The sequence below is a fragment of the Lycorma delicatula genome, chromosome 9 (genome assembly GCF_047948215.1).
Source record: "Lycorma delicatula isolate Av1 chromosome 9, ASM4794821v1, whole genome shotgun sequence".
NCBI classification, from domain to species: Eukaryota; Metazoa; Arthropoda; class Insecta; order Hemiptera; family Fulgoridae; genus Lycorma; species Lycorma delicatula.
The window spans coordinates 38,218,418-38,244,484 of record NC_134463.1 but is presented as its reverse complement, the minus strand read 5'-3'; the positions used below and the strand labels follow the sequence as shown (position 1 = coordinate 38,244,484).

At 29.6% G+C, this 26,067-nt stretch overlaps 1 protein-coding gene across 1 annotated transcript in view; it reads right to left on the bottom strand.

The window, feature by feature from the left end:
* The window catches only part of LOC142330581 (uncharacterized), a 325,414-nt gene that overhangs the window by 261,296 nt on the left and 38,051 nt on the right, over nucleotides 1–26,067 (bottom strand). Inside the window, exons 2-3 of the mRNA XM_075375964.1 lie at nucleotides 9,460–9,517; nucleotides 900–953 (exon numbers count right to left, since the gene is read on the bottom strand). Of these exons, the coding sequence (XP_075232079.1) occupies nucleotides 900–936 (37 nt within the window). The 5' untranslated portion in view covers nucleotides 937–953; nucleotides 9,460–9,517. The remainder of the gene's footprint in view (nucleotides 1–899; nucleotides 954–9,459; nucleotides 9,518–26,067) is intronic.

Here is a 26,067-nt window from a genome sequence, read left to right as displayed (position 1 = left end):
AAAGTTAAATATAATTTAACTTAAAATAATTTTTCTTAATATGGGCTTACTTTTCTTGATAAAACCGGTTTTTTTTCATTTACACACTTTGGCTACAGTTAAAAAAAATTCAAGGTATTAATGAAAATAGAATTCTGAACAATATAAAAGATATTTTCTTTAATTCAAATTAATGATTCTATTCTCCTCTGATAGTAACTTTTTTGAATATTCGAGAAATATATTTAAAAAAAGTTTAGGACAAAAGCATTAAAACAAATAAGGACAACAAATGTCTTTTATAAGATTATTTTTGGGAATTTCGATTTTCCCATGTCAGAAAATACATGTATCCAGAATTTCTCTTGGTAATTCACCTAGTAATCACTACTTTAATTTTCTGTTCAGCCTCCAGAACCACCTTAAGGTATTACTTCTGAGGATGAATGAGGATGATAAGTACGAATGTAAATGAAGTGTTGTCTTGTATACTCTCAGGTTGACCATTCCTGAAATGTGTGGCTAATTGAAACCCAACTACCAAAGAACACCAGTATCCACGACCAAGTATTCAAATCCGTATAAAAGTAACTTGCCTTTATTAGGATTTGAAACTGTCGGCTTCAAAATCAGCTGATTTGCAATGATGAGTTCACCATTAGACCAACCTGGTAGGTTTCACCTAGTAATCAAATAATAATAAACTACATTTAAATATTAATCATTTGATAATATAAAGTAATTAAATTATTATACACCCCACGATATAGGCAAAATGCCTGTTCTGGTCCAAAATCCTCCCCTTCGGAGGGGGGCTAAGACATTATTACATAATTGATTGATTTATATGATATTCTAAAAGTCTTTTGTGTATTTTATTGAGAAAAATTATAATTAATTTTAAATAATTATAAACTTACCTCTCATTAATTGTTTTCGATTGATTACTTCTGCCATCTTGATTACTGATGGAACTGAAATTAAAATAAAATTAATCTATTATTGAAATATAAAAGTATATTAATGCTAAATTTATATAGTACTTGAAATATACATCTTATGTTATAAGGAAAACTCTTAAGAGTATATAGATTGGACTGAGAAAATCAGTTTAGCAGATTTTTAAGTATAAAAGAAGTTCAGAAATTATTTTGTAAAGATAGATATACACTATATGTAAGATAAGATATGTAATACAAGTAGGATGTATATATATATATATATATTTGTAATGAAAAAATGACATTTCTTGGATAAGAAAAATTCTTACTAAAAATTAACCTTTATTTATCTGACTAAAAACAGGTGTTATTTGTAATTTTAGGTATCATCATCATCATCATATGGTTCCCTGAGGGAAGTTCAGGCATCATCATCATCAAGACAAGTTCCTTTCACCAACTACCACTTCAATTTTCCTCTACTCCCAGCTAAACTTTTAAGGTCATAATAACTTTCATTTTCTTTTACATTTTCTGCTATCTTTACTCATTTTTAACCCCTTCCAATGATCCTTATAGTTCTGTTTCAAACAATCTTTCTCTCTCATGATATGTCCCAACCATTTAGTTTTCATATTCTGAATTGTTTTTATTAACTCTTCTCATTTCGTCATCCACTTGTTTTTCAATTTCTCCATCTTCATATTTCAAATGCTTTGAGCCTTTCTTTTTTTTACATCTATGTCTCACATCCATGTAACAACACACTCTAAACATAAGTTGTTTCTTCAATTCTATCTCCACCAATTTACTTTATTATTGGTGTTCAATAATAAATTTTCTTACAAAAGAATTTCCATTTGAAAGAACTTTTAAGGGAATAATAAATAAATTCAGTTTTCTTATCTATCAAAATTAAAATGGATATAGACAAAATAAGCTAAAAGGAGAGTGGTAGAAGAGATCTGGACTGGGATTCTATCCTGTTCTATTCTAATGTGAAAGAAAGAGAAAAAGAAAAGAAGGAAATGGAAGGGAGAATGCTTACCATATTAACTCAGATTAATATGGAAAGTAAAATAGTAAACTGATGACTCATTTCATCAAGAGTAACAAGTTCTTATAATATTTGGAAAAAAAAGAAAATTTAATGCAGTCAATGAACCAGTGGAAGATACTATTGATTTTCCATTGATGAAGAAAATTATTACAGTTTTCTGGAATATGTGAACATTGCTAGAAATAAGCAAAAGTATCCATATTAACAGGGGATCTGAATTGAAGAACTGATAATAGCAGATGAAAACACATGTTGTATTAGTCATTAAGGTGAAGAAGTAAAAAAAACAAAGATAAAAAAATTGATTGAGATTTCCATATTGAATCGACTTTCAATTAGAAATAACGTTTTCAAAATTATAACATTATACAAAGAATTATATTTATGACATTCAGTAAAGTTGGTCAATGTGATAAATATATTCCATCCTTCTTTACTTAAACATGTTGTACTCAATATGAAGGTGTTTCAGGAAGCAGAAATTGAGTATGACTGCTAATAACAACAATTAAAATAAAAATAATGATCTTTAAAAGAGAGTAAAAGCCTATAAAGAAACATTCTGTTGAAAATTTGAGGAATATTAGCAAACTTTCAATGAAATTATAACAAGGAAATTACAAAATATTTAAAAAATAAATTAAATTTTAACAATAAAGAGTTCAAACATATTTAAAAGCAAAAAAAAATTATTGAGATAACTTACAAATTCGGTTGAAGTTTCATTTCACAGAAAAGCACATCAAGTTTGTCACCCAACATTCACTTTGGTTCGGTATGGCTTCCATATCTCTGCAGATGTGCCGTTAATTCGAAGTCTTAGCTCAGTATGATCAGGAAGCAAAGGTGGTACACAAACCTGATCAAGAATCAATAAAATCCTGGACTTTTAGGCAGTAGTGAGGTGGTGCCCTATCTTGTTGATAGTAAAGGCATCTATCTTCTTGGTCATCGTCGTCTTACTAGGGAATCAAAAAATTTTGAATCATGTCCAGATAAATGGTACCGTTTATGGTTTTCTCCTGGAAGAAGAACAGGCCTCACAGTCTTTGTTTGCTTAGGGCTCAAAAAGATTGACCTTAGGGTTGTGCTGCAAAGTTCATGAGGGTTTTTACTACCCCATATTCAGAAGTTATGGGTGTTCATCTTACCACTGATGTGAAACGTTGAATCATCAATAAGAATTACATTGTCTAAAAATGTATCATTGACTGCAATTCTATCCATTATTTCCACACAAAATTGCAGCCAAGCAACTTTGTTACTATCTGTAATGTGCTGAACCAAGGTTAGTTTGTATGGTGGCTTCATATGCAGTTGTTTACATAATATGCTTCAAACAGTCATTTGGAATCCCAATCTCACATGACGCAACCATGTTGTGTTGATTTCTTCAGACTATGTGCAAAGCTTTCACATAAATTGTATCCATAGCAGTTGGAGTTATGAATGTATGATAACACTGATCTGGAGTGTGCTGCTAAAGAAGCTACATTTTCATGCCACATGTTATTTTGCCATTTATATTTGATAATGTGTTTTGTTCTTTGGAAAACATTAATTATGTAATAGTAACGATGGATAGCTCAAACAGAAATGAAGTAGAACTTGCTCTGATTGTTGAAAGATATTTCAGTCTGGAGGAGGGAATTCAAATTAAACTTATAATTTCAATGAAATGTCAGATGAAACTGCTCAAATTTTAACTCAGTATCTTTTGCAGTATGTGCAAAATAACAAACTTGAAGAAAATGTGGTTTGTTATAGTGCTGATAACACCAACAATAATTTTATTGTTAGTGAAGAGAAAGGAGAATGAAAATGTGTTCAGAAAAGTGATTTAGATAGACCTATTTTAGGAATTGGTTGTTCAGCCCACATTGTACACAATTCAGTACAAACAGCATGTGATTCTCTATCCCCGGACATAGAAATTATTATTATAAAAATGTATAAATATTTTCACATGTACACAGAAACAGTAACAAAACTTAAACAGTTCTGTGAATTTTTGGAAACAGATTACAAAAAAGTATTATCTCATAGCAGTACAAGGCTCCTTAGTTTGTTACCTGCAATAGAAAGAAGTTTTTCCATTTTTTATGGCCTAAAATCACATTTTTTATTTTGTGACATGCCCAAAATTGTTATTTGATTTTTTGAAAATCTAGAAAGTGAACTGTTTTTGAAATTTTTATATGATACTCTACAGTTACTTAACAATGTAGTTCTGAAATTGGAAGCTAATTCTATCACAGCAACAAAAGCACTTCATTGAATTAATTTGTCAACTTCAGGAAAGAAAAACCCACAAATTTATATCATCTTCTGCCAAAGAAATGCACTCTAAAACATAATAATGATGTTCAAGAACAAAAATTCTTCTCAAGCATAGACAATTTTTATAATTCTAGTATCCAATACTAAGAGTTAAGGAGAACCAGTTTTGATAAAGTTAGTAAGTTTCAGTGGATGAATTTATGAACTGAAATTGCCTGGTCTGATTTAGAAGAGAGTGCATAAGTTGTTAATGAAATTATAAAAGATTCCATAAATATTGATGACCTATTTTATGAAAATACATTGTTGAACCAGGTAATTCAAAACCAAAGGGTAGAGGTTGTGGTTCAACTTCTGAAAAAGTACCAGATGCTATTAAAGAGAAATGGAAAGCAATTTTTAAGGTGCTTCAAAAGACTGATATTTCATGTTGCAATATTTCTAAAATGGTTGAATTTACCATTTTTGGCCTGGGATATCTGCTCCAGTTGAGACAGTTTTTTCAATTACAGGGAACATTTGGTTTGCATAAAGGGGTAGACTTATAGAATCTCCTGTTAAACGTCTGCTAAATGTTAAAATCATTTCAGAACTTTCTTGTTATGAATTTTATGATGTAATTAAAACAAACAAACCATTTCTGAAATGTCAGGTCTAGTGAAAAATACAACAGAATAAATAAAGTTTAATGTTTCAGTAAACTGTTAAGACTTTGAAGTAATTTCAAAAATATGTCCTAGGTTGGACCCAAAAAAATATGGTAAGCCTAATTATGAGAATGTATAAAATTTGGAGGCTAAAAAGTAAACTGCTTATTTACCTCTTCTATAAATGAAAACTAGACTAATCTTTACTCTTAGATTGTAAAGAGAATTTAATACCTATCTATAAAAAAGGGTAATGTAAATATTAAAATTAATAATGATATGAAAATAGTTTATAAATTTTTCACAGGAACTCCTGAAACAAGATATAAAAAGAAATTGAAAAAGTATTACATACAGTTGAATATCTATATTGTAAATATGTTTAACTTCTTGTATTTCAGATTTCTCCCTGTATGAGTCGTGAGACCTTGCCAATGATGAGGAGGCTTGAGTGCTCAGTGATGCAGAGTAGCTGGACCGAAGGTGCAACCATATCGAAGAGGTATCTGTTAAGAGCCAGACTAAGGAATGTTTCTTGAAAAAGACAGCAGTAGTTGGAGTAGTTGTTACGGGTGTGGGTCAGGACGACTTAAATGGCCATATCAACATTACTCAATCCTCTGAATACTGCGCAGCTGAAAGCAATGGAAAACTACAGCTGCTTTTTTCAAAGAAAATGCCGCTCTCTGCATTTTCATATAATAAAAATGGAGGCACCTTCCTTGGTAAAATACTCCGGAGGTAAACTAGTCCCCTGTTCGGATCTCTGGGTGGGGACTGCTAAGGAAGGGGACATCAGAAAATTAAAAAATAACATTTTACGAGTCGGAGCGTAGTATGTTAGAAGTCTAAAAAAGGTTGATAGGTTAGAAAATATAAAGAGGGAAATGGATAGGATAAATGTAGATGTAGTAGGAATTAGTGAGGTTTGGTGGGAAGAAGAAAATAACTTTTGGTCAGGTGATTTTAGAATAATTAACTCAGCTTCAAATAATGGGCAGGCAGGAGTAGGTTTCGTAATGAACAAGAAGATAGGGAAGAAAGTACAGTATTTAAAAATGCAAAGTGATAGAATCATTTTAATAAGGATAAAATCAAAACCTAAACCGACAATGATTGTTAACGTCTACATGCCTTGAAGCGCCCATGATGATGATGATGATGATGAGGTAGAGTGTGTATACGAAGAAATTGATGAAGTAATTAAACACATAAAAGGGGAGGAAAATTTAATACTAGTTGGAGAATGGAATGCAAGCATTGGAAAAGGCAAGGAAAGAAATATTGTGGGTGAATACTGGCTGGGCAAAAAGAATGAAAGAGGGGATGACTTACAGAGTTTTGCCCTAAACATAATTTAGGGGAAAACTCTTCTTAAACTGTGTGATTGCCATCACCCAGTTTAAGAACCATAATAAAAGAATATACACATGAAAAAAGCCAGGTGATACTGCAAGGTATCAGAGAGATTATATCATAGTTAAGCAAAGATTTAGAAATCAAAACTTACCCTGGAGCAGACATTGATAGCAGCCATAATTTAGTGATAATGAAATGTAGATTGGGGTTTAAAAACCTGAAGAAAAGGTGTCAGATTAATCGGTGGAATTTGGAGAAGCTTGAGGAAGAGGAGGTAAAGAAGATTTTTAAGGAAGACATTACAAGAGGTCTGAATAAAAAAAAGGTAGAAAACGTAGAAGAAGAATGAGAGAATATTAAAAAGGAAATTCTTAAATCAGCAGAAGCGAACTTAGGCGGAACAAAGAGAACTGGTAGAAAACCTTGGATTTCAGACGATATATTGAAGCTGATGGATGAATGTAGAAAATATAAGAATGCTAGTGATGAAGAAAGTAAAAGGAACTATCAACAATTAAGAAATACTATAAACAGGAAGTGCAAACTAGTGAAAGAAGAGTATTTTAAAGAAAAGTGTTCAGAAGTGAAAAGAGATATGAACATTGGTAAAATAGACGGAACATATAGGAAAGTGAAGGGAAATTTTGGGATACATAAATTAAAATCTAATAATGTGTTAAACAAAGATGGTACACCAATATATAATACGAAAGGCAAAGTCGTTAGGTGGGTGGAATATATTGAAGAGCTATATCGAGGAAATGAATTAGAAAATGGTGTTATAGAGGAAGAAGAGGAAGTCGAAGAGGATGAAAGGGGAGAAACAATACTGAGATCTGAATTTAATAGAGCATTAAAAGATTTGAATGGCAGGCTCCTGGAATAGACGGAATACCTGTAGAATTACTGTGCAATGAAGGTAAGAAAGCGATTGATAGATTAAACAAACGGGTGTGTAATATTTATGAAAAAGGGAAAGTTCCGTTAAGACTTCAAAAAGAGTGTTATAGTCATGATACCAAAGAAAGTAGGAGCAGATAAATGTGAAGAATACTAGCCATGCATCAAAAATCTTAACTAGAATTCTGTACAGAAGAATTGAGAGGAGAGTAGAAGAAGTGTTAGGAGAAGACCATTTGGTTTCAGGAAAAGTATAAAGACAAGGGAAGTAATTTTAGGGCTCAGATTAATAGTAGAAGGAAGATTAAAGAAAAAAACCAACATACTTTGCATTTATAGACCTAGAAAAGGCATTCAATAACGTAGACTGGAATAATATTTAAAAAAATAGGGGTTCAAATACAGAGACAGAAGAATGATTGCTGAGATTTACAGGAACCAAACAGCAACAGTAATAATTGAAGAACATAAGAAAGAAGCCGTAATACGAAAGGGAGTCTGACAAGGATGTTCCCTATCCCAGTTATGTTTTAATCTTTACATAGAACTAGCAGTTAAAGAACAATTTAGATCCAGAGTAACAGTGCAAGATAAAAGGATAAAAATGCTATGATTTGCTGATGATGTAGTAATTCTAGCCGAGAGTAAAAAGGATTTAGAAGAAACAATGAACGGCATAGATGAAGTCCTACGCAAGAACTATCGCATGAAAATAAACAAGAACAAAACAAAAGTAATGAAGTGCAGTAGAAATAATGAAGATGGACCACTGAATGTAAAAATAGAAAGACAAAAGATTACGGAGGTAGAAGAATTTTGTTATTTGGGAAGTAGAATTACTAAAGATGGACGTAGCAGGAGCAATATAAAATGCCGAATAGCACAGGCAAAACGAGCCTTCAGTCAGAAATATAATTTGTTTACATAAAAAATTAATTTAAACATCAGGAAAAGATTTTTGAAAGTATATGTTTGGAGCGTAGCTTTATATGGAAGTGAAACTTGGACGATTGGAATACCTGAGAAGAAAAGATTAGAAGCTTTTGAAATGTGGTGCTATAGGAAAATGTTAAAAATCAAATGGGTGGAAAAAGTGACAAACAAAGAGGTGTTGCGGCAAATAGATGAAGAATGAAGCGTTTGGAAAAATATAGTTAAAAGAAGAGACTTATCCACATATTAAGGCATCCTGGAATAGTCGCTTTAATATTGGAGGAACAGGTAGAAAGAAAAAATTGTGCAGGCAAGCATTTGGAATATATAAAACAAATTATTAGGGATGTAGGATGTAGGATGTAGGGGGTATACCGAAATGAAACGACTAGCACCAGATAGGGAATCTTGGAGAGCTGCATCAAACCAGTGAAATGACTGAAGACAAAAAAAATTTCAGATTTCTAATTTTCATAGAAATAAGTCTTGGTGGATTTAAAGAATTGAGAACTAATTATGAAAATGTATAACTTCCACGATAAGTGTGTAAGGATACAAAAGGAATAGAAAGTATAGAAACGATAATGTCAATGATGTTTTATAAAAAAGAAATGGTTAAAACAAGGTAGTGTCTTTTTTGTAACTGATATTGATAACTGTAATGGATAATGATATTTAAATAATTTATTAATAAATAACTTTGATCAAGATAGGTAACTGATGAATGTAACCATATTCTTAGAATAGATGTGGAAGTGGTGGTGGGAGAAAAAATGTACGATGCTGTAAAGAAATATTTAGAGCAGGTGAAACATTTTAAATACCTGAGGACAGTAATAAGTAATGATGGATAGATTGATAAACTCATGATGGAAATTCTTAACAAATTTTTTTTTAAAAAACAATTTAAAAATAACTGATCTATAAGAAGGAAGTGGGCCAGAAAATCAAGATGAAATTTCTTAAGCTTTTTATAAAACTACTTTTATACACTCATATATTGAGTGTTGGCCTATGATGGGATATTTCTCCAAGACTACAGCAACTTGAAGAAGCAGTTGAAAAAATTGGTAGGTAAGGCAAGATAGGACAGAAACAAAAATGTTCATCAGAATGTTAAAAACATTTTATTGGAAGAACAACAATTTAGTAAATTGGCTTAAACAAAGAAGCTGTTCCAGAGGAAAGGAGAAGAAATATACCAAGAAACATGTTTTGAATATTACTACACAAACACACACATATATATATATATACACTTACACACACCCACACCCCCCCTCCACACACACACATGCACGCACACTTAAAATAAATATATAAATCAAATACAACAAAATCAATAAAGATGATAACTTACAATAATAATTAGCCGTATTCCTGTGATATTATTTTAATGATACCCATTGCGAAGTTATCTGTAAACATACAAATTTTTTTTAAAAATATTACACTAAATAATGTTTAGTTTTTAATCAAAATATTCACTTCAAAATGAAAATAAATATTACTGTTTGTATATGGTAGTAGAAATTATTATATATTTACAATGTAGTAATAATACACTATATTACTACAATAATGTAGTAATAATACTACTAAATGCAGTAATACTATACTTAAATGAGATCCCATCACTCAGTAGTTTATACTAAACGCATATTTTAGTTAAAATGCATATATAAGTGTGAGATGTGTAAAATAATGTGAAAGATATTGGTACAACTGAGCTAGAGTGGAAAGGACTGTTTATTGTCTGCGCATTTTACTTTTGCCAGTCTACGTCAAGCATTTGCTTTTGAACAAGGTTGCATAATCATATGTTTTTTGTTAAAATGCAGTTACCTGTTGAAGAACATGTATTCATGATGGAAATTTATTTAGAGGCAAAATCTAATACTTTGTATCAGTGAAGGCTTAGGAAAAAATTTGAAAGGGAAGCACCTGTGAAAAGTGTTATTCAGAAGTTGGTTAAAAAATTTTGTAAAACAGGTTCAGTGTTAAACCTGAAATGTGCCCGACACAGGTCAGTTTTACTGACACAGGTCATACAGGACATTAAAGCAGCAGTAACAATATTTCCTCATAAATTTTTGTGGAGACTAGCCGGGAAAAGAACATTTCACTAGGTTTATCCCATATTGCAGAGAGGAAAATATTAAATGTTGTTATCCATATTGAATGCAGGTTTTCCATGAGCTAACTAATGCTGCTTGTGCTAAAAAGATTCACTTCTGTCAATAGTTAAAGAACATCATTAGATGCAACATTGGCATTTTAGATCAAGTGTTTTTCACAAATAAGGCATGGTTTCACCTTGGCGGCTAAGTTAACAGTCAGAACTACCAGACTACTATACTGAAACCCACACATTTTTTTTTTAATATCCCCTACATCCACAAAAAATAAGTATATGGTTGCGGTTTCAAGCGGCAAATACAGGTTTCAGAAGCAAATAACTTTTTTAAAATCTGTGGATGCTGTTACGTCTACCAAGAAATTATCCAACAATCCACAGCCTTACTGCAAGAGGATGACTGTGACTGCTGGTTGCAACGGAGAGCACCATTTGTCATACATCTCACTCCACTATGGAGATAGTACAGGATTTTTTTTGGTTGAAGAATTATTTCTAAAGGAATGCGGGCGGCGATCAAGATCCCTGATTTGACTAGTCCACACTTCTTTCTCTGGGGTTACTTAAAAGAAATAGTTTATAGGAGAAATACACACATCCTACAGGAATTGAAAACAAATATTACCAATGCCATCCAGGAAAGAGACAGAGTACAACTAACAAGAATGGCCAGGAACATGGTCAAATATGTTAACAAGTGAACACAAGTGGATGTACATCATTTTCAACAACTTCGGTAGATTATTATGTAAGTGTTTGCCAATAAACTATTATTTATAACTAAACTAAGTAATTGGGCCTCTTTAAATTGAACATTCTGTATATAAAATATAGTGTATTCCCTTCTGAGTGAAAGAGGCATATATAGTGTATTTTTAATAAACAGAAAGGTGTACTTTGATTCGTTGTCATATGCTATTTGTCATAACCTTTATTATAGTTCTGATGTTATGTAAAAGATCAAATTTAAAAAAGGCACCAATCAGAATTTCTATAATAAATAATGTCATTTGAAATGGATGTCACCTCCATTTCAGTGGGCTTGAGATCTTATGCACAGCACTAAGTTTTTTTTCAGTGAAGAAGACAAATGCAGAAATTCATTTGTTACTTTCCCTGTCCTAAATCTAGCATGGGATGTTTTGTTATTAGTGAGAATAGTGTGTCATTTTTTATAGTTAATTCTATAAGTATTGCCTGACTGCAACCATTCTATATGTTTGAAATCAAAGAAAGTTACTTTGTAAGTAGAAAGAATGCTGACATTATGTTAAACATTTCCAATATCTGCATTGATATTTAAATTTAATGATTTACAGGCGATTATTCTAAAATTAATGATTATTAATCTTTGGATCTCATTTATTTTACTAAATTCTATTTACTAATGCTCACAACATATGAGAAAAATCTAAAAAAAAAAAACAAATAAATTTATTAAATTAAATAAATTAAGAAACAATTCTTTTTTCAAATTATTTCTGTTTCTCTTTTGGACCCTAGAGGGGATTGTACCCTTTCAACTCCTACACAGCTCTTATTTGTAATTTTAGTTTAACATAATGAAAGATTTAAAATGTTGAAATTCTTTTATTTTAGGACAAGGGATAGGAAATGTTTTGAACTGAAAGTGAGCAAAGTTTTGTTTATTTTAATAATTACATTAATATTTAAATGTATCTTGGTAAATTTTTTGCCAAATTACATCTGGGTTGAAAAAATATTCAAAAGCCCAAAAGAATCAGCTTTTTCTCTAATATATGGGTTTTACTTTTTTCTTTTTTGGGGTTTTGGATTTTAATTGAATTGGGGGAAATTTAATATTTCTCATGTTAGTACTAATATTCTTTAAAAGATCCATGATGAAGTTTTTAATAAAATGTAAATATGTGAGATGATAATAATAATGGGTTAAAGGAGAATTGCCCCATCCCCTTCAGATAAAAATTTTTATAGCAACAAATCAACCTACTAACTTTTATGATTACACATTCATTTGGTTCAGAGATATTAAAAAAAATTTAAATACCACTATACATACAAATCTATAAATACAAAAATCTGTCCTAGTTTTCTTTTGAATAAAGATATCATGGAACTAACTTAAAAATAAAAAATAAATGTTTTATATGACCTTAATTGTTTTATTTTCCAACCCTAACTTTTGAAGTTTCACTTTTATTCTTTTTTTATTTATTTATTTCTATATTTTGTATTATTCACTGTTTTTATTTATTTTTGAGTACATATACGTTAAGTGCCATACCTATAATAGTTATAACCGACCTAACATGAATTACAGATCACATCCAAAAATGACATACCCATCCTTAAGAGTAACAAGCACTCTATATCAGGCTAAATTAAAAAATTGGGTATTGAAGTGGGTTTCCTATCATTTTCTTCATTAACCCAAACATAAATCTGCATATGAGCATGCCAATTCTACCAATGTGCAGGTGTTATTCAGCTACACAAACATCTTCACTTTTTTCACAACAGGGACTAACTCTATAATACCCATATAATATTCATCATTATTCTCAGATGCATAAATCAACAACTTTGACTGGTGACTCTTATACACTGGTGTTTTACATATACAATCATAAGAAAAACTGGAACAGATAGTACAAAGCAACAGATTAATGTGCACTTTTCAGTAATGAAACGATGCCTTATACAAACAGTATTTTTTGAATACTTAGAGAAAAACACTTCTCTGAAGATGATATAAAAAAAAATAATTATGATATTAATAATAACAAAGATTAAAAATTGCATTAAATAGAATATATGTATTCTATTAATATATATTAAATATAATATATTATACTAAATTAATTATATTATTGTGTATCTTTGATTATAAAAAAACTTAATTAGAATTTTAAAGTATTAAAAAAGTAACCAGCTAACTTCCAGAAACTAAAATATCATTTAATTTACAAATACTAAATAGAAAGTTCATAACCGTATGAAATTAGTTAAACTTGCTTAAATTAAACCCTTCTCTACTAAATTTGTTATCTTCCTTCAGGAAATATTTAATCAGTTGTCTTAAATTTAATTTCACCAATTTTTTTGTTTAAAATATGCAGATCAAAAGAATACATAAATACATTATTTAATGAAAAACAATTTTAAAAATTGTTCAGTTATTTTTATAACAATAAAATAAAATACCTAATCAAAATTTAAATAATTATTCCCTGAAGATAACTATTCCCCTTAATTTAAAAAACTAATTTTTAATTATTTTTTAATATTTTTTATTAGTTTTTTGTAGTTATACTTAACATAATATATTTTTTTGTCTTTATTTTAAACAGCTACACAATTTTACTAGATGTTTTGTTGTGTAAAGATGATATAAAAAACATGGGATTGCTTTCTATTCAAAATGGATTTAATATCAAAATTTATTCACAGATAACACAAACAATAAATGCAGTATGTTAATAAGTAAACTAGTTATAAGTAAACAAGTTATAAGTAAACAAGTTATTAAGTAAACAAGTAGTTGCTATATAACAAAATTACTACAGAATAAAAGCCATTGAAATGAGAATAATTACAGTGAATGATGCAGAAAGTTGTTACACCCTTCTGGTAGGTGACCCTTCTTCAAAAGGAAGAATATGTAATTTTGGTCTTTAGATTTAATGTGGTATGTTAGATACCTAACTGAAATGGTTTTAGGTGATCAGATATGAGACAATGACACTCACAAAAAGATAATATCAAAAAAAGATATCATTTGATACCACACTTTGAAGAAAATAATAAAAACCATTTGGTTTCTATTATTTTCTTCACTGAGATGATTATGTTGTTACAAATAATCATGCCAAGCTGATTAAAGTGAAGATAATACTCAGTACAGCATTTTCATGGTGTTCACAGCTGGGACAAACTGTGTAATAACATCATTATTCTCAGAAAAAAAAACTCAGACTTGTGTGGAACTTGTATCTCAGATACTTTCAAACTTTTAAGTCATAGGAAAGATTATGGTAAATCATGTAAAGAAAATAAATGTATCCTATCTTTGTTCTAAGTCCTATCTAGGTCCTATCTAAGTTCTACTATGGTGCTGAGCTCTGTAGTAGAACGACAGCATCTCTGTCTTTCATCCACAACATTCTGGTTTTGAATTTCGTTAAGGATTGTAATTTTTATTCGTTAACAAAATTCGAATTTTGTTAACGAATAAAAATGGCAATTCTAGCTGAATGAATCAATGACAATTCAAACTAATCAATGGCAATTCTATGAATCAATGACAATTCTAGCTAAAAATAAATCATTCAATTCTAGCTGGACGAAACATCTTCACTCAGTATAGGAATTAGATGCCATTTATTTAAAAATATACAAACAAGAAATAATAAAAAACAGAGCCAAAAGAATCATTGATATCATTGATAAAAACTACTAAATAATTAAATTGTTGTGACAAATTGAATGAAAAACAAAACTACCTCTAAATAGATTTTGGAACAGGAACAAAATTTCTTGGAAGACCTGATAAGAGATGATTTGGTGTATAAAAATATTTTAACATCTGAAGAAGTATACAAATTATGAAAAGAGAAACTGAATGTAATTAAGCCAGAAAAGTACAAGTTTGTATTGACCTAACATGATCAAGATTTACAAAAGTTAATAAGTTTAAGAATCCTGTTCAAGAATCTAAATACATAAATCTATCTTGAAATTGTAATATATAAAGTAGGTTAATAACTATTTGTTTTTACAGAACTTCAGCACATAAGTTTTATAAAGAAAAATTTATAACTCTTCTTTCTTTTTACCATTCCCATGGTTACATGAGGTCTGAGGCAGCTCTAACACAAGCTTCAAGAATCAAAAATAAAATACTCATTTTAACTAAAAATAATAAATTTACTGGTTGCCATCTTTAAAAAAAAAGAAGTTAAAACTTATTAAAAAATGTTCATATAAAACATTTACTATTCCAAAGTTCCTGGAAGAAAATTCAAAATATTAAACTAGTTAAAATTAAATAAGATCGTATAGTAGATAATAACAAATAAATTACAAGTGATTACGATTTTTTACTCTACGAACAGACAATCAATAAGTTCATGATTTTTAATGAGTCATATATTACAAGGTAGAAAAAATATTCACAATAAAAATAAATAAAAATGTTATACCTATCAATAAATAATTATTATACACCCTATAGTATACATCAGGAACAAACAGATATTCTGTTCTGCAGGTAACATAAAGCACTATTTCAGCCTTTGTCTGGAAGAACTGATGAAAATTTTTTTAGAGCAAGAATTATACAAAATGTTACTGTTATAAATATGCAAAAATTCAACTCTGAAGTACAATACAAAATAAAATAACAATTTTTTAAAAGTTAAATGAAAAATTATTGAGAGATAAACACTTTAAATAAAGTTTTAGAAGCCCTTGTTTATTATCTATTTAAATAAGATTTCTCAGTGATTTTTCAACTAATTTCTTCAAATTTTTAATGAACTATTATCTAATTTAAATTCAATAAAAAATACATTATACTGGCATTCCCCAAAACAGCTTGCCTGTGCTATATGAGTATAGAACTTAACAAATTTTAAATAGTTTTTTAGCAATTATGTGTGGTTGCTGCTCTGAGAGATCACTATTCACAACTTCCCTTCTCTTATTTCTTTTGCTCCAAATGAATTTATTTAAAACAGGGTATTGTACTGTTTAAAATTATCTAAAAAATGTTTAAATAAAAGATGTATTCCCAGAATCAAATTTTTAATGAAATCAGGAGGATATTGAAGTTGTTCAAGAACTACTTTCCCTAAATGCCTAAATGTAGAAGAGGATTGTTGAAAACTATTGTTAGTTCCATTATTGTTAAATAAATAATCATTTTTCTACAATCATTTGTCATCTTATTTATTAAACGATCATTGCAAATTATAAATGTATTATTATTACTTTCCCAACTATAATGATATACTCGTGTGCTGTTATAGCCACAATGAAGAAATATATAGGTTGGTCAAAAAAATTCTAAAAAAAAATTGAAATTTTTTAGTTTTGTACCTTAAGGAGACTTTTCTTTTTTTTAAAGAATAGATTTAGATAAACTATAAATTAATACTCAAAAAAAGTTTATTCCAATGCATCCAAGTCCAAAAACTATATCTTTGACAAACAGACATTTGTGCATACGATTATGTACAATGTGAAATGGTTAAAATTTAGTCTTATATCTTTGGACCCCTATGACCAATTTTCTTCAAACTTCTACAACCTTCAAGGAAGAAAAAATGTAATAATTTTTTCAAAAATTGGATAAATGGGGGGTTTGACTGAATAAAACTTAAAATCTGTACTAGGGAACTTTTGCAAAAGATTTTTCTTACAAAAATTTAATTAAAAAAAAAAAAAATCAAAAATTACCAAAACATTTTATATAATATTCATCATCCCCTCCCCAAAATATATACATATTTTTTTTAATATTATATTTTTCTTTTTTAGCATCAGAAAAAGAGTTAATGGGAATTTTTTGCATGTATATTTTCTACATCAACAGGCCTTCAAAACGCTATAAAACATTTTTTCCCATCGCATTCCAATGAATTGGGGCAACAAAAATTATTATTTTAATTAAAAAATAATTATTTATTTAAATTTAAATCCATTTTACAAGTTATCCATTGCTTTTAACGTGTAAAAATTTTAATTTTTTGATAGCCCTTATTCTTTGGTATTTCTTGAAAAAAAATTTCCCCAAAAAAATTTCAACCGCTTCCTAGAAAATTACAATTTTATTTATTTAGAATTATAGCAGTTTTTTGTATTTTTTTTTAACAATTAAAAAAGATTTTTTAAAAATTTATTATCACCAATCAAGGATTATTTTCTTAAAAATTAATTTTACCCAAATGTCGCAGTAAGCATGTCCAAAGGACAGACTTCTGGTTTTAGTTAACAAAGAAAGGATGTGGCACTGCTGTAATGATTTTTGAAAATAATAATACTTTCAGTGATTTTTTCTATTTCATGTTATATTAGTATCTATCATGTGTTTTTTATAATACTGCGAGGTACTGTGTATTGTTCCAATAAATTATACTTTTATATTTGTATTTTTTTCTTCTTCCTTTTCACATAGTTGTTGAGTTGTGAATGCATTAATTGCTTAGCACTGCTACTTGCCAACAACCTACTTTAATATTGTTACCCATAACTTATGTGGTTTTGAAGTTGTGCTTACAAAAAAGAAAAATTTCAAATTGACCCAAAACAATGGAAAAACAGCTCGCACCTGGTGGTGCTCGCAAAAATCTAATTTTGGTTTTCTAACACGTCACCCTTCAAGTTGCCATATGAAAACCTTTAAAAATACCTAACAAAATTTTTTTTCATATGAATGTGTGTGTGCGCGCGTGCAAATTTTGCAGAATCATGTTTACGAGACTCCAAAACATAAATATCTAATGGTATTCCCTTCCCCCAACAGCCTTAGAAAATGGCTGGGTGCAGTAGCAATTTCTACAATTTTTTTGGAAATTCTGTAAAAAAGATTTTTCCAAATTATATTAATTGACTAGTGTCGCCAGGAAAGTTATGCAATTCACTTCTGGCTTCTTTCAACTGATATTTCAATTCATGCAGGTGAAATTATTAAAATTATTTGTAATTCAATGAGTCTATAAGGATGAGAACAACTTTAAAACTATATCAGAATATAGGAATAATTAAATTTTACATCTCTTAAAATTGAAGTTCAATTTATTTGTACTAATTTTAGTAAAAATATTAACAAATCACTTGAATAAATACTATCATTTCAGATGTTTTACATCGTTTGAAGATATAATTTTTTTGTAAAGTATTCATTTCACGGTCATTTTAAAACTCATTAAATAATTTTTAAAGGTTTTTTTACTAATTTTATTCTCACGATAAGAAAAGTAAATAAAATATAAAATTAAGTCAGAAGTGTGACAATAATGTTTCACTTTATCACTGGAAAACAATTACATCTGTAATCTTAAATTTAAACGGGATAAGTCAGAATATCATTGCTAATTCTTACCACTAAATTTTTTTTCAAATTTAATTAATTTTTTTAATTAGTTGACTTTCATTTAATCATTTGTTTCAATAAAGGTAACAAAGATATAAAAATAGAGTATTACAACATCCGTTTAAATTTTAAACTTAAAATAATGCTTCGAATAGAATCAAACAGAAATTGTAATCGGTATAAATTAATGAAATTATATTTTTCAGTTTAATATTAAATAATAATATAATAAATACATATAATAATAAATGTAATACAATAATGTATAATATCAATATATAAAAATAGTAATATGTGTATAATATAATATATAAATGTTTAAATATTGAAATTATAATTAAATTATTGAAACAGACTGAATTGAATTAAAAATGTAGCAGTACATAATAAAAATACAACGTACTCTTTTCAGTTGCATCAAACGTGGGCATAAAACAGGTTTGAAAACAGTAGCATTACTTATAACAATTCATCTATTCTATTCTATTGTTTGTTTAAAACAATTCATCTATTGACATTTTTTTAAAATTACGTTATAATTCTTAAATCCTTCATATTTTACTAATATTAAAAATATTTAATTATACAATATAATTAAAAAATGAAATACAAAACCAATCGTTAAAAAAGTAACTATGCAGCGTTCGAACTGAACAACTTATAACCAACATATTTGTTCACATTTACCGACTGGGAGCGGTGGCGCGCTTCTGTAATCCAGCTACTTGGAGGTCGGGTATTGTGGACTGTTGAGCAACAGGGTACAGGTACGCGCGTTTTCGTTCTATTGAGTCGTATCCGCCTCAAAACGCTGCACATCAGCAACGGCTCCGTTTGTGTGTAGGGTACGATAAAAATACGCATACTGTTGTTGTATGAGTTGCCATCAAAGTATAAAACGTGGTTAAAATTCAATTTCAGTAGTTCTTGTGTATTGGTTGGTAAGAGTTTGGTCTGGTAGCCATTTACTCTTACTACCACGACCTGAAACGAACTCCCGTTGTGGGTGATCGTCTCTAATTTTTCGGTTAGGATAAAGTCCCACTAACTACTTCTGTCCAACACAATGATTGGAGATGCCCCAGGTCCAGTGGACGTGTGACGTTATTTAATGCTGTACGGTGACTGCACTTGGGGGGACGTGGCGGTTTGTGTTGGTCACGACTTTTACAGTCTGAGGACGTGGGTGGGCTGGGCTCTTGTATCTCAAACAGGACCAATGCCTTTTTTCACCCATTTTTAACATTACTTTTGAATTTACTTTACTTTCAATATTTTTTTTTTTAACTTATTTTGGCAAATAACAGAAAAGTTTTTAAAAATCAATGACCTGTTGGCAGGTCCCTGGCACCATTATTGTCTCCATTTTTTCTGTCCCGTGCTTTTCTTTTTGTCTTTCTTCTTTTTTTGCCTTCAAAAACTGTATTTATTATTCCTTTTCCCCTAATTATATGCCCAATCCAGTTTCCTTTCCTCCTAATAGTCGCCAATATTGTTCTATACTCATTTGTTCTTCTTAATACTTATACGTTACTTACTCTGTCCACCCGTTTTATCTTCTCCATCATCCTCCAAACACGCATCTCAAAAGCCTTGTGATCTTATCTTTTTATTTTTTCCCCGTCATCAATGTTGCATTGCAGTACAAAACTTTACTCCAAACATAGCATTTAACCGATCTCTTCCTCGGGTTTAGATCCATGTTATTGCAGAGAAAGTTTCTTTCTAAAAAAAAGGCTTCCTTTGCCATAGAAATTCTCACCTAAATCTCTTCTTTACTCCTCCAATCTTCTGTTAGTACTGTCCCAAGATATCAGCATCTTTTTACTTGTTCAACTTTTCCTTCTGTTGTACAATTCATATCTTCCCTTTCATTCATCTTCATAACTTTCATTTTCCTTACATTTTTCTTCCTGTATTCCCTCATCCCTACTTCCAATGCTTTTATCATTCTGTGTAATATCTGAGTGTTTTTAGCTAAAATCAGCAGATCGTCTGCAAATCTGATACAATTTATATCTCTTCCACCTGTGCTTTCTCCTTTCTTGCCAGCCAATATTTCTTTCAACATTTCCTCAACATTAATAGTGTTTACTGTTAGTGATAAACAGTAGCCTTGCCTCACTCCTCTGCTTAATTTTAACCGGTTTGTGAGATCCTTATTTATTTTCATAGCTGCTTTTTGCTTCATATACAATTCTCTGATAAGTCTTCTATCCTTCCAATCAACTCTTCTTTCAGAATCTTAAATAACTTTTTCCACTGCACTCTGTCAAGTGCCTTTCCCATATCTATAAAACACAAGCTCAATCTTCTTCCTCTTTCAAAAACTCTCTCCAATCATTCTGTTCAGTCCTACAGCTTCTCTTTTTCCTTTTCCTTTACTTAATCCAAAATATTCTTCCCCAGCATTCTCCTCCATTTTTGTAATCAACCTTCTACTCATGACTCAGCATTATTTTTGCAGCATGTAGTATTAAGCTGATAGTTCTATTCTTTCAGATTTTTTGGTTCCAACCTTTTTGGGATCAATATCATTATTGTTTTTAAAAAATCTTCCAGCCCTATGCCACTATCATAAACTGTATTGCACATTGAGAATATTTCATCTTCTAAACATTTAGAGTTCTATTGGAAGTTCATCTACTCCTGTTGCTTTCCTGTTCTTTATGTCTTTAATAGCTTGTACAATTTCAGATCTTAAAATTGATTGGCCTTTCTTCTCTTCCATAACTTCTTGTTTCACTTCACCTTCCTGTGTTTCCCGCTTCTTTCCCCTAGATACAGATCCTCTATGTACTCTTGCCATCGTTTCTTTATCCTATCTTCTTCATAAATGCTTTTACCATCTTTCTTCTCAATTTCTCTCATTTTCTAAAAAGAATTTCTTCTATCCTTTGTGGTGTTTTTTACCTTCTTAAACAACAAATCAAACTAATTTTTCTCTTCTAAATCTTTTATGTCTTTACATTCTTCTTTTAGACAATTTTCCCCAACTTTATGCGATTCCCTCTTTAATTCGTTATTCAATCTTTGATATAGATCAGTTTGTTGAATTCTCCTTCTTTGTTTTTGTATTTTCTTCTTTCTTCCATTTTTTGTATTATTTCATGTGTTACCCAAGGTTACGATTATGATGAGAAAGGATTATTTATCCTAGGAGGAACCACAATATAAAAAAAAGAATCCCACCTATAGGAAAGCTCAAGCCCTGCTTCAGGCAAAATATATATTGTAAAATATTTACTACATTAAAAACTGTTTTTTCTTCAAAAATTAAAAGCTGCACAATTAAAATTCTGGCTTCAGCCAGAATTGTGTGGCCCTTATAACTTTCCTACTGAACTATAAACCATCAATATATGTAAACAAGCAACAATATAAATGAATAAAACCAGAATGATATACAATTGTACATGTTTATTCATTTTGTAAAAATGTAAAGCGGTATTAGAATTTAAATATAACTTTAATTAGCATAAATTACACATTAATTCTTAAAAATTATAATTTTATTTAATAAAATTTGTCACATAATTTTATTAATTATTACTGTTAAATAATAAAGCATATTATAGAAGAATAACAATGAGACTAAAGTTCACAGTTCCTAATATAGGTGGTAGACTTAAAGTTCTTATTAATATACGTGACCTATGGTTGAAAAACTTAAAATGTCAAGCAGCTTTCTTCTACACTGAGAATGAGGAAAAAAACACGATTTAATTGCAATCTTGTTTTTTTTCTTTTTGTGACTTAAGTAGGTTAGAATAGTGCATAGAACATATACTTAATTACAGGATTATTGATATACATTTAACAGCAGCATATAGAAAAGTTAATAAATGATAATTTAAAATCAAACAAATTTTTATACTCAAAATAGTATTAAACATTTTATTTTGTATTCATAAAACTTACTAACATTAGTATAAAAATTACTAAATGAAATGCCCTTTCTTTGAATGGGTAAACACTAAATTTTTAAATATAGAAGTTCTCTTTTAACCCTCCATAGGAATTGTAAAATACATAGATATAGGTCATCAACAATACATTACTAACGATTTAATGTTACCAGCTCTTTCTTTCTTTTAATTTTAAGGTTTTTTAAAAAATCTTAAGTGGTTATCAAAACCTGTAACAGCGTAAATATAAATTTTATATCATAATTTAATATAAAGGTATAGAATGTAAAGGGCTATTCAATTATATAAACACAGGGTTACAGGAAAATTTCAGGATTTTTACCGAGATTGGAAGCATGAAAGATTTACCGTAGAATAACTAGAAAAGAATTCTAACAAAAAATTTACCAAATACAAAGAAATAAATTGAAAAATAAGATTACATTCAAAAATTGTCAACAAAATTTTGACTTAATATCTAAACTCAGATCATCATTTTAATTGTTAAATAACAATCATAATTTTTCCATGTCTACTAATAATAATTGTTCAATTATTGAAATGATCATCTAGGTTCAGATCTTAGGTAAAAAGATTATTGAAAATTGTTTCTGTGTATTATTTGTTTTTCCAATAATGTTACCAGCTCTTTAATGAAAATAGGAAAAGGTTTATCTGATTTTCCTCTCTTAAATTTGGTTTACCCACCAGAATTGATCTAATGGTAAAAAGTCGTAACTCCTAGTAAAAGTAAGTTAATTTTATATGGATTTGAATACTAGGTAATGAATACAAGTTTACTTTGGTTGGGGGGGGGGGGTTCAATTATCTCAGGATTGGTTGGCCAACCCACTGGGTTGGTCTAGTGGTGAACATGTCTTCCCAAATCAGAGGATTTGGAACTCAAGAGTTTCAGCGTTCAAGTCCTAGTAAAGGCAGTTACTTTTAACGGATTTCAATACTACATCATGGATACCGGTGTTTTTTGGTGGTTGGGTTCAATTAACCTCACACATAAGAAATGGTTGAACTGAGACTGTACAAGTCTATACTTCATTTACACTCATACATATCACCCTCAATCATCCTCTGAAGTAATACCTAAACGCTAAATCCCAGAGGCTAAACAGGAAAAAGAAAGAAAAGAAATAGTTGGCCAGAGTCTGTACAAGACTACACCGCATTTACACGTCATTCTCATTTTATTTGGCCATGAAGTTACTTATTATTTACAAGTTGTGCAGATTCCAACGTACAAATTAGGAACAGAAAATTAAAAAATGTCTGTTTTAAATCAAGTTCTGAAAACAAATTCACATAAAATTTCGTAATTAGTTTCTGTACGAATTGAGTTTATTCAACATGTATAAATATAAATAAACAGATAGACATGTTTTTTATTTACAATAACCAATGTACATTGATATAACATAAAATAATATGAAAATGGGCCGATATAGAGTTTAACATAGATTCAAAACAGTCTCTTCATTAATTTTAATAAATGGTTATTTATTTATTTTATAAATATAATTTAACCAAACTTAACCTACGCTCGCTAACCTTGACTAATTAACAGGACTGTTTTGATTATTTAAATAATAAATAATTGCAATAATTACTGAATTTATTAAATAAATACTCAAAAAATTACGGTGTTAATTAGTCAAGGTTAGCGAGCGAAGCGAGCGTAGGTTAAGTTTGGTTAAATTATATTTATAAAATAAATAAATATAAATAACCATTTATTATAATTAATAAAGAGACTGTTCATTTTCCACCGAAATCCGATTGACTACTTTGTTTTTAAATAAAGCTGTAGCTGCGGTGGCGTTAATACGTAAGTACCAATAATATTAAAGTAATAAAAAATAAATAATAATAATACATGTACTGCATTATTTATTATTATTATAAATTATTTATTACTTAAAATAATAAAAAATAATGAGTATTACTTATTACAATTAACACATCTACAATAGTTTAAAAAGGTTTGTAATATCAAATAAAAGATGAAAGGTACATAGTGAGTGAAAGATACATAAAACCTTAGCAAGGCTATATTGAGGTTATCTTAAGATAAATTAAATTTTGCATGTATTGCTACACGGCAAAATAATTATATAAAAAAACTTACTTTACATACATTTTTTTCTGTTAATTAAATTAAATTTACTAACTTTATGGAACGTAAGAATAATTTTTAATTATAATAACAATAAATAATAAAAAAATCTGATGTGGACACCTTCCTTGGACTTCCTGGTACGCCTATTAAATTACATAAACACATATTTTTAAAATGAAAAGTACATAAAATTTTATTTCATTATTAACTTCTGATATTTTTTTATACTTTCTTTTTTAGTTGTTATTGCTGAATTATTATTTAACGTAATTTTTTTTACAGAGGTTAATACTTATTAATAAATCAGTATATTTAAATTAAAAAAAAAGAGATGAAGCCTGATTCGAACCGATGTGCCTTCTCTTGTAAGATTCAAATATTTCATTAATTAAAATTTTACTTGGCTAAAACTTTGGAACCAATGAAAATAAGTACCATTTATGACACATCGTTTAAAGCTCTCAATGAGGGCTTTTGCTGCAGTTAAGGAAAACTCCAAAAACCAATTTTCTTGGATTCTGGACTTTTTTGGACACTTTAGGTTCGGTCGATTACAATCAAAAGGGGAGGTGCACAACTAGATGTTAGAACGGCCCTAAATCCAAAATTTTAACATCCTACGGCTAATCGTTTTTGAGTTATGCGAGATACATATGTACCGTGCTTATGTACATACGTACGTACAGACGTCAGACCGAAACTAGTCAAAATGAATTCAGGGATAGTCAAAATAGATATTTCCGTTGAAATCTGAAAACCGAAATTTTTCGCGATCACAATACTTCCTTTACTTCGTACAAGAAAGTAAAAATGCAGCAATGCAAATTAAACACGACACATTTTTGCGTATTAAACAACATTATGACCAAGTAATTTTCGTATAAAAAAACTACAGAAATATCTATCGTAAATAATCCGTATTCAATTATTATTTTTAAAATGTAAGTACAAGTTTTAAGGATTCGTTCCTTAAAACGAACTAAAGATGGGGAACTGAGGTAAGATTTGTTCCAGTTCTTTACCGGTCACGAATGTTTTAAGTCATACTTGTGCGTGAGGATGCTGAGACCCTTCGTAGAATGTGATTATTACGGGGAGAAGGATACTGCAGAACACACGTTGTTCATGTTCGAACGGTACCTGCAGCATAGAGAAGCATACTGAAAAAATTCGGCGTGCTCATCCCATTACTTAGAATATGCTACAGACAAAACGATCGTGGTAAGCGGTGTCCATGGTGTTACTTAGATCATCCAAACAAAAATTGCAAAACAAGTTCAGGGGGTGAATAATTCCCTCTACGTCTCCCTCGAAGCAGGTTTCCGGCTCCTAGGTCGAGGTTAAAAAAAAAATCTTGCGCAGAAGATCGACTTTTCGTTTCCTAAATATTTCGCAGTCAGAAACGCACTGATTTTCAGAGTACAATGCACTAAGATACGTTCGATTTACCAGAAGAGCGTTTACAGATGCATGAAGTTTTAATTCACCACTGCGACTCACTGGATAAGCGCGTATGAAAAATATATTACTATACAATCAACATAACCTCAAATTTTTTCGCCATTAGATTGAGCGTAACGACTCGATCAATCTTCATTAAATTTTCACTTACACAACTTCAGGTACATTGCTAGCATATCTAAATTTCAATGAAATTGATTTAGTAGTTTTGTAGATTTTCGAGCAATAAAAGTTTATACCTAGGCCTATATATA